This window comes from Myxine glutinosa, chromosome 11 (assembly GCF_964187855.1).
Source record: "Myxine glutinosa chromosome 11, kmMyxGlut1.1, whole genome shotgun sequence".
In the NCBI taxonomy this organism is placed as follows: domain Eukaryota; kingdom Metazoa; phylum Chordata; class Myxini; order Myxiniformes; family Myxinidae; genus Myxine; species Myxine glutinosa.
This window is the reverse complement of record NC_136271.1, coordinates 41,758,442-41,768,675: the sequence shown is the minus strand read 5'-3', so window position 1 is coordinate 41,768,675 and position 10,234 is coordinate 41,758,442. Positions and strand designations below refer to the sequence as shown.

Genomic DNA, 10,234 nt, shown 5'->3' with positions numbered 1-10,234 from the left:
AACCACTTTTCGCACTTGTGTTAGTGTTGAAAAACCACTTTTCGCACTTGTGTTGGTGCAGGAAACCACTTTTGCACTTGTATTAGTGTGGAAAAAACACTTTTCGCACTTGTGTTAGTGTTGAAAAACCACTTTTCGCACTTGTGTTAGTGTTGAAAAACCACTTTTCGCACTTGTGTTAGTGTTGAAAAACCACTTTTCGCACTTGTGTTGGTGCAGGAAACCACTTTTGCACTTGTATTAGTGTGGAAAAAACACTTTTCGCACTTGTGTTAGTGTTGAAAAACCACTTTTTGCACTTGTGTTGGTGTTGAAAAACCACTTTTCGCACTTGTGTTAGTGTTGAAAAACCACTTTTCGCACTTGTGTTGGTGCAGGAAACCACTTTTGCACTTGTATTAGTGTGGAAAAAACACTTTTTGCACTTGTGTTAGTGTTGAAAAACCACTTTTCGCACTTGTGTTAGTGTTTAAAAACCACTTTTCGCACTTGTGTTGGTGCAGGAAACCACTTTTGCACTTGTATTAGTGTGGAAAAACCACTTTTCGCACTTGTGTTAGTGTTGAAAAACCACTTTTTGCACTTGTGTTAGTGTTGAAAAACCACTTTTCGCACTTGTGTTAGTGTTGAAAAATCACTTTTGCACTTGTATTAGTGTAGAAAAAACACTTTTTGCACTTGTGTTAGTGTTGAAAAACCACTTTTTGCACTTGTGTGAGTGTTGAAAAACCACTTTTCGCACTTGTGTTGGTGCAGGAAACCACTTTTGCACTTGTATTAGTGTGGAAAAAACACTTTTCGCACTTGTGTTAGTGTTGAAAAACCACTTTTCGCACTTGTGTTAGTGTTGAAAAACCACTTTTTGCACTTGTGTTGGTGCAGGAGACCACTTTTGCACTTGTATTAGCGTGGAAAAAACACTTTTCGCACTTGTGTTAGTGTTGAAAAACCACTTTTCGCACTTGTGTTAGTGTTGAAAAACCACTTTTCGCACTTGTGTTAGTGTTGAAAAACCACTTTTCGCACTTGTGTTGGTGCAGGAAACCACTTTTGCACTTGTATTAGTGTGGAAAAAACACTTTTCGCACTTGTGTTAGTGTTGAAAAACCACTTTTTGCACTTGTGTTGGTGTTGAAAAACCACTTTTCGCACTTGTGTTAGTGTTGAAAAACCACTTTTCGCACTTGTGTTGGTGCAGGAAACCACTTTTGCACTTGTATTAGTGTGGAAAAAACACTTTTCGCACTTGTGTTAGTGTTGAAAAACCACTTTTCGCACTTGTGTTAGTGTTTAAAAACCACTTTTCGCACTTGTGTTGGTGCAGGAAACCACTTTGGCACTTGTATTAGTGTGGAAAAAACACTTTTTGCACTTGTATTAGTGTGGAAAAACCACTTTTCGCACTTGTGTTAGTGTTGAAAAACCACTTTTTGCACTTGTGTTAGTGTTGAAAAACCACTTTTCGCACTTGTGTTAGTGTTGAAAAATCACTTTTGCACTTGTATTAGTGTAGAAAAAACACTTTTTGCACTTGTGATAGTGTTGAAAAACCACTTTTCGCACTTGTGTTGGTGCAGGAAACCACTTTTGCACTTGTATTAGTGTGGAAAAACCACTTTTCGCACTTGTGTTAGTGTTGAAAAACCACTTTTCGCACTTGTGTTAGTGTTTAAAAACCACTTTTCGCACTTGTGTTGGTGCAGGAAACCACTTTTGCACTTGTATTAGTGTGGAAAAACCACTTTTCGCACTTGTGTTAGTGTTGAAAAACCACTTTTTGCACTTGTGTTAGTGTTGAAAAACCACTTTTCGCACTTGTGTTAGTGTTGAAAAATCACTTTTGCACTTGTATTAGTGTAGAAAAAACACTTTTTGCACTTGTGTTAGTGTTGAAAAACCACATTTTGCACTTGTGTGAGTGTTGAAAAACCACTTTTCGCACTTGTGTTGGTGCAGGAAACCACTTTTGCACTTGTATTAGTGTGGGAAAAACACTTTTCGCACTTGTGTTAGTGTTTAAAAACCACTTTTCGCACTTGTGTTGGTGCAGGAAACCACTTTGGCACTTGTATTAGTGTGGAAAAAACACTTTTTGCACTTGTATTAGTGTGGAAAAACCACTTTTCGCACTTGTGTTAGTGTTGAAAAACCACTTTTTGCACTTGTGTTAGTGTTGAAAAACCACTTTTCGCACTTGTGTTAGTGTTGAAAAACCACTTTTCGCACTTGTGTTAGTGTTGAAAAATCACTTTTGCACTTGTATTAGTGTAGAAAAAACACTTTTTGCACTTGTGATAGTGTTGAAAAACCACTTTTCGCACTTGTGTTAGTGTTGAAAAACCACTTTTCGCACTTGTGTTGGTGCAGGAAACCACTTTTGCACTTGTATTAGTGTGGAAAAACCACTTTTCGCACTTGTGTTAGTGTTGAAAAACCACTTTTTGCACTTCTGTTGGTGTTGAAAAACCACTTTTCGCACTTGTGTTAGTGTTGAAAAACCACTTTTCGCACTTGTGTTGGTGCAGGAAACCACTTTTGCACTTGTATTAGTGTGGAAAAAACACTTTTCGCACTTGTGTTAGTGTTGAAAAACCACTTTTCGCACTTGTGTTAGTGTTGAAAAACCACTTTTCGCACTTGTGTTGGTGCAGGAAACCACTTTTGCACTTGTATTAGTGTGGAAAACCACTTTTCGCACTTGTGTTAGTGTTGAAAAACTACTTTTCGCACTTGTGTTAGTGTTGAAAAACCACTTTTCGCACTTGTGTTGGTGCAGGGAACCACTTTTGCACTTGTAGTAGTGTGGAAAAACCACTTTTCGCACTTGTGTTAGTGTTGAAAAACCACTTTTCGCACTTGTGTTAGTGTTGAAAAACCACTTTTCGCACTTGTGTTAGTGTTGAAAAACCACTTTTCGCACTTGTGTTGGTGCAGGGAACCACTTTTGCACTTGTAGTAGTGTGGAAAAACCACTTTTTGCACTTGTGTTAGTGTTGAAAAACCATTTTTTGCACTTGTGTTAGTGTTGAAAAACCACTTTTCGCACTTGTGTTAGTGTTGAAAAATCACTTTTGCACTTGTATTAGTGTAGAAAAAACACTTTTTGCACTTGTGTTAGTGTTGAAAAACCACTTTTTGCACTTGTGTGAGTGTTGAAAAACCACTTTTCGCACTTGTGTTGGTGCAGGAAACCACTTTTGCACTTGTATTAGTGTGGAAAAAACACTTTTCGCACTTGTGTTAGTGTTGAAAAACCACTTTTCGCACTTGTGTTAGTGTTGAAAAACCACTTTTTGCACTTGTGTTGGTGCAGGAAACCACTTTTGCACTTGTATTAGCGTGGAAAAAACACTTTTCGCACTTGTGTTAGTGTTGAAAAACCACTTTTCGCACTTGTGTTAGTGTTGAAAAACCACTTTTCGCACTTGTGTTAGTGTTGAAAAACCACTTTTCGCACTTGTGTTGGTGCAGGAAACCACTTTTGCACTTGTATTAGTGTGGAAAAAACACTTTTCGCACTTGTGTTAGTGTTGAAAAACCACTTTTTGCACTTGTGTTGGTGTTGAAAAACCACTTTTCGCACTTGTGTTGGTGCAGGAAACCACTTTTGCACTTGTATTAGTGTGGAAAAAAACACTTTTCGCACTTGTGTTAGTGTTGAAAAACCACTTTTCGCACTTGTGTTAGTGTTTAAAAACCACTTTTCGCACTTGTGTTGGTGCAGGAAACCACTTTGGCACTTGTATTAGTGTGGAAAAAACACTTTTTGCACTTGTATTAGTGTGGAAAAACCACTTTTCGCACTTGTGTTAGTGTTGAAAAACCACTTTTTGCACTTGTGTTAGTGTTGAAAAACCACTTTTCGCACTTGTGTTAGTGTTGAAAAACCACTTTTCGCACTTGTGTTAGTGTTGAAAAATCACTTTTGCACTTGTATTAGTGTAGAAAAAACACTTTTTGCACTTGTGATAGTGTTGAAAAACCACTTTTCGCACTTGTGTTAGTGTTGAAAAACCACTTTTCGCACTTGTGTTGGTGCAGGAAACCACTTTTGCACTTGTGAGTAGTGTAATAATGTTGCTTCTGGGACACCTCCGTTTAACATGGGAAATCCCTATCTAATGTCATTTACCCCCTTGTCTTTTTCAAAAATCATAAACACCTCTATTTCTCCCACCCTCATCTTTATGAACCTTTTGTCTGTAGTACCTATCCTTAATGTTGTTCATTAGACCACTCAAACACTACAAATATTTGTTTTCTCTTATAGACCTATCATCCTTCTTCTACATATCATCTGGCAGATTAATCTTTGACCCATTCACTTCCATATTAATTCTTTCCCTCCCTCATTGACCCTAAACACCTATATTTCTCTCACCCTTTTCTTTACGAACCTTCTAACCTTTTGACATGCTATCCTTATTCATTAGACCACTTAAACACCTGTGATCCTTCTGACCTTATGGACCTTTTAACCTTTTACTCTTAATATCATCTGGTGAATATAACCCACTCAAACAACGACCCTACAAATATTTGTTTATGCGTGGGAAATAATTTAATTCTCCTACAACTCTCCTCACCGTCTCATCCAACTCACCGGTATTTAAATTAATTCTCTTATTTGTTTTGTGAACTTTTTTACCAGTTGCCTTTTCAATTATACTTATTTGATATTTTTTACATTCATTTTGTTTTCCATTTATATACCACTCGAACCTTTTCTAATTAATAGCTCACTGTTGAGAAATGACGTTGTTTCACTTGGATAACTTCCAAGGAATTCTCTTTGTCTTGTTTCCTGTTTTTCACAAACACACGCCCTCAGTTTCCAAAAGCTGACAAGCACTTCAGTTCCCCGAAATACATTTTGTTCATTATAAAAAGAGAGGTCTCCGAATGGGACATTTAAACATTGTGAACGAAGATGAGCTTGTCTTATTCCAGTCTTTCCTCTGATGAAGAATACTCGCCAGGACATTGGTAAGTTCATTTGGTATTAAACACTGTTAATGAGAGCTTTGTATGTGATTAATTATACAACTAATAATTTATTTTTCCTATTCATTGCAGCAATTCAAATATTGTAAATATCCTGGCAGAATTTCAAGTTGTTTCTCAAGAGTTCCACAACGAACTGAATACGGGTTTGAATAACCTACCTCCGAGATGGTGGGCTCAGAATGAATTCAATGTTTCACCGTTCTTAGAAAATTCACGTGAAAGGTATGATAGAAAATAAAAAACGAGAGGTGTGTGCATGTGTGTGTGCATGTGTGTGTGTGTATGTGTATGTGTGTGCATGTGTGTCTGTGATTAAAATAGAGAGATCGAATTGTGAGGAACAGAAATGAAAAAATGAGATTGTGTGTGTGTGTGTGTGTGTGTATGTGTGTGTGTGTGTATGTGTGTGTTCTTGTGTGTATGTATCTATGCATGTGTGTGTGTGTGTATGTGTGTGTGTATGTATCTGTGAATGTGTGTGTGTGTGCGTGTGTGTGATGTTTTGTCAAGCTTACTTCAGCATAGTAATTTCTCCTTATTTTGTTTGCAGCCTCGAAGACCAAAGCTTGGAGTGGGACGATTTTGGACTCCATAGGAATGGTTATTTCCTGTCATCCTGTGATATCCTTAATTTTCATCTCGACGATCTGGACGCTAAGCTGGATTTTTTCGAGGTAAGCATGTGTGTACGTGTGTGTGGTTCACCGTTTATAATAGGTACACCATATCCCTGCGCATCGTAAGAGGTGATTCAGGGTTGGTGTCAGGAAGGGCATCCGACCCTATATTAATAATAATAATAATAATACATTTATTTTGTATAGCGCTTTTCAAGACGCTTTGACATGGAACATAAATATGAAATAAATATCTCTCCCCTCTTGTCTTTAATAGAAAGAGATTCAAAACCTGAAGACATCTGCTGAACCAACCTTTGACTTGTGCTGGGAAGAAATTGATGACTTATGCTGGGGAGAAGTTGAATGTATACCTCAAGAAAAATGTTTTAATAATATAAAGATTTTAATGTTTTCAATATTTATATATATTTGTTTTGTTTACAATTATTTAATTCTTAATTACAAAAAGAGAATAAAGGAGGGAACGGGGAGGTGCACCCCTGCCAAAGACCCTTCACCCCCCTCATCCCACCCCTCCCCTCCCCTTGTGTGTGTGGGGAAGGTGGGGGTGGGATGAGGGGGGTGAAGGGTCAAGGGTGGGGGTGCACGGAGGGTGGGGGATGATGGGTGTGGTCTGTGTGGGCGGGGTCTGTGTGGGCGGGGTCTGTGTGGGCGGGGTCTGTGTGGGCGGGGTCTGTGTGGGCGGGGTCGGTGTGGGCGTGGCTTATGATTTTTTATTTATTTAATTTTTTTTTTTTATTACCACGAATTAAATTAGCTAATATGGGTGGGGTGAATAGAAATGTTGTTTAATGAATTATTAGCTTTGTTTTTTGTAATTCTTGCGAGTAAAATGAACCCAAGATTTCTTCTCGATTTATATCATTTAATTTGTAAGTCCAAGGGTTTGTAGCCATTACATCAACGATTATAAATAATTCATTAGTCCATTTTTGTGTATAACCTTTCTCAAAATGGCTTTTCCATTTGTATATCCTTACAATATCACCAACTTTAAACTTGGGCTTTCTCAAATTAATCTCCTTTTCATATTCTAATTTTGTAAATGTTTCTGATGGTTTTGATTGTGTTGATGAATGAACTGTATTATTGTAATTATCTACAATATCCTGAATTAAATACACCCATTTTTGAGAACCGAGTTGTGTGAATTTTTTATATAATTTCTCTTTTAAAGTACGATTAAAACGCTCAATAACAACTGCCTTTCCTTCATTAAAGGTGCTGTATAATTTAATACCCTTCCCCTTAAGAAATTTCATGAATATTTTGTTATAGAACTCTGTTCCCTCATCAGTCCATAACTTCTTTGGTTTCCTTTTATCCCGATCAAATATTAGCTTAAAGGCTAACATTAAAGTATCACCCCTTTTATTTTTTAAAGGGACAACCCAGGCAAATCTACTCCTCAAATCAATAACGGTTAAAGCATACCTGTATCCCCTGTCATTATTCAATTCAATTAAATCAGCGGACCATATGTGGTCAGTGTATTTAGAATAAACCTTCCTTCTTTTAAACTTTGTGATTATAGGTTTGTGTAATTCTTCAGCCAAAAGCTCCTCAGTCTTGATGGCATCATTAGAGCCTAATAGTTTTTTGAGGAATAACCAAGACCAAGTTTCAATTTAGCATTTATCAAATTTCTCACAATAAACCTATCAACTTTCTCTCTCAACGTTGGATTTTGTATCAAAGACAAATTATACAACATTTCGCTGTCGGCTTTATGTTTTTCAGTCAACGTAGTGGTTTTCCCATAAGCAATATCATGCTTCATACACACTTCGTCAACCCTATTTGTAGGTTTAGACCAAGGTTTAGGATTGTCAGCCTCATCTAATCTTTTATCCAAGTTTGTTCCTGGACCACAGAAAGAATACCCTGGAAGGTGTAATTCCCCTGGAATTCCAGTTGTTGTAAATTTACTTCCTGACAGAAACTTTTGTATGTCTCCTCCTCTTTTAGGAGAGATGAATTGGCACTTTTTAGAGCCACATACTTGACATATTCCTTTTTGATAAACTCTATTATTTTTAGCTTTAACATAAGAGATATTTTTAGATTTAGTTTTCTTTTTACATTTGAGACAATAACTCATATTTATTTATCAGAAAAATTCCGACAGAGTATCAAAACCTTTTTGGTTTTCAACATATACATTTCAATCTTTATTTTTAAAACATAAAGAATCCTAAGGAATGCCTTCACTCTCTCCTCCATTTATTTACAAATAAAAACTAACTAAAGTCAATGACACCAACATCATCAATCACATAATCTTTTCCTTCTTCTTCTTCTTCTTCTTCACCACTTTCTCGTTTAAATCTCTGAAATTGAAGACATTGACGTTCTTATTTTTGAAACCATTATCTTCATAAGAGTTGTTAATTCTTTAATTTCCTCTTCGGTGCGTTGAGATTGATTTATTTGCTTTAATACACTCAATCTTTTATGAATCTCAGTGATTTCCATCTTTTTATATTTTTCCTCCCTCTCTCTTTGCTCCCTCTCCTCCTCCTCCATTTTCTCCCTCTCCTCCTTCTCCTTTTTCTCCCTTTTCTCCCTTTCCTCCTTCTCCCTTTTCTCCCTTTCCTCCTTCTCCTTTTTCTCCCTTTCCTCCTTCTCCTTTTTCTCCCTCTCCTCCTTCTCCTTTTTCTCCCTCTCCTCCTTCTCCTCCTTTTTCTCCCTCTCCTCCTTCTCCTCCCTCTCCCTTTCCTCCTTCTCCTTTTTCTCTCTTTCCTCCTTCTCTTCTTCAACTCCTTCCTCATCCCTTGCTACCCTTGAGTTTGAACCCCAAAGAATATTATACATATACTCATCTGGATTTTGAGATATTCTTGTATCTATAATTATTTTTCTCATAATAGGATACCAATAAGATTTGTTGACGATTTCTAAAAGAGTTTTATATTTCATAACTTTGAGAAGTTCATTTTTATTTAATATTTTAAACAAGTCTCTATTTGTGGGTTTAACAATATCAGTATAAGGCCAGTTTTTTATGACAAAATTCCCATGTATATGCTCCAAATCATAAGGTATGTAATACCGAGCACCCTTTTCTTGTAGGTATCCTTGAATACAAAAATTATAATTCTCTTGTAGTCTTCTTCCTGCCATTTATGTATCAGAAATATATGTGAGATTAATATTATGACAGGTAATACCACCCCATCTTCCCACTACCAAATCGGTTTGTATTCCTCGGCTTTCTATCCTTATCTCATTACCTTCCTTCTTTGTCATGCGAACCATCGCTATACTATCATATATTTTTATTTTCTTAAAATCACGTATTTGTTGTTTACTAATTGTACTTCCACATAAATCCTTATCTTCACCAAGTGGATAATATTCTTCTTTACGAGACTGATTTAAATCATGTAGGTCTTCTATGTTTATTGAAAAAGACCAATTATACCCTAAATCAGGCATATCATACCCCCATTTATTAATTCGCATATTAACTAAATGTCCTTCTTTATAAAATTTAATTGTAAGCAGGTAGTTAAATTCAATGAGGAAAGGTGTATGGTCAGTATAACCAGGTGTTGTGGTTGTAAATTTTACTTGTTTCACAAAACGTGCTGTTTTCTTTAAAGATATATATTGTGATAAATCACTGAATCTAATCAAGTCATTCGCATCTGTAGGGTTTGGATAATTGATTAATTTATAAGTATTCTTCATATTAATATTTTTACTTACACTATATTTTTGTCGTTCAGCCTGTGCCTTTGTATAATAATTTGATAAATCAATATCCTGAGAGGATTTTCCAAAGATAGAACCATCTTTTCCAACATAGGTCATTTATATTAGATAAAAAATGATATCATAAAAATTTTCATTATTGTTGAGTTGAAATAATACATATAAACATAATTGGCCACAACATTTAGAATTAATTTCTTGAACTTGGAATGTTTGATAAACACCATTCTGTAAGAATTGTATTACTTCAACAGGTGGTGGCATACCATAACTATCAAAATAATATTTATCCTGACTATTATGAATACAAACCCAATGAGAACCATTCTGTGTGTCTAAATTCATAATAATATTCTTTGTATTCTTATTTATATGTGTTAATTCATCTCTCATACAAATAACCACATTATCAATTTTTAGTGTTTTACAATACTTAGCTAGTTCTATATTTGACGTTGTATTCTTTCCAAATTGTTTAAACCATTTATCCATTTATTTATGAGAAAGATACAATCCATTACCCCGTTTAGTTAGTTTAACACCCGCTTGAGCGATAGAGGAAAGCATATCTCCAACCAACAATCTAGCTTTATCAGGTAGACTTTCAAGTTTTTGAGCAAAATCTACAATTACACCACTTCCACTAATTTGTTTCTCCAACTCCTTGTTATGTCTTTCCAATTCTTTTTGAGCTTTTAGTTGTGCCTTCCTTTCGTTAGCAGTTTTTACCGCTGCTGAAATACCACCAGTCAATGCTCCCGCCGCACTTAAACCAGCAAATAAAGGAATTAGAAACGGGAGAAATCCTCCTCTTGACTCGTCTATTGAATATTTCTTTAACATAGGTTTCGTCATTTTAATTTTAAGTG

General features: G+C 36.0%; 1 protein-coding gene across 1 annotated transcript in view; it reads left to right on the top strand.

Annotated features, from left to right (window-relative positions):
* Window positions 1-4,905: 4,905 nt before the first annotated feature.
* The window catches only part of LOC144888273 (uncharacterized), a 123,825-nt gene continuing 118,496 nt past the window's right edge, over window positions 4,906-10,234 (top strand). Inside the window, exons 1-4 of the mRNA XM_078765919.1 lie at window positions 4,906-4,986; window positions 5,077-5,229; window positions 5,558-5,681; window positions 5,902-6,119. Coding sequence (XP_078622045.1) covers window positions 4,931-4,986; window positions 5,077-5,229; window positions 5,558-5,681; window positions 5,902-6,119 — 551 coding nt within the window. The 5' untranslated portion in view covers window positions 4,906-4,930. The remainder of the gene's footprint in view (window positions 4,987-5,076; window positions 5,230-5,557; window positions 5,682-5,901; window positions 6,120-10,234) is intronic.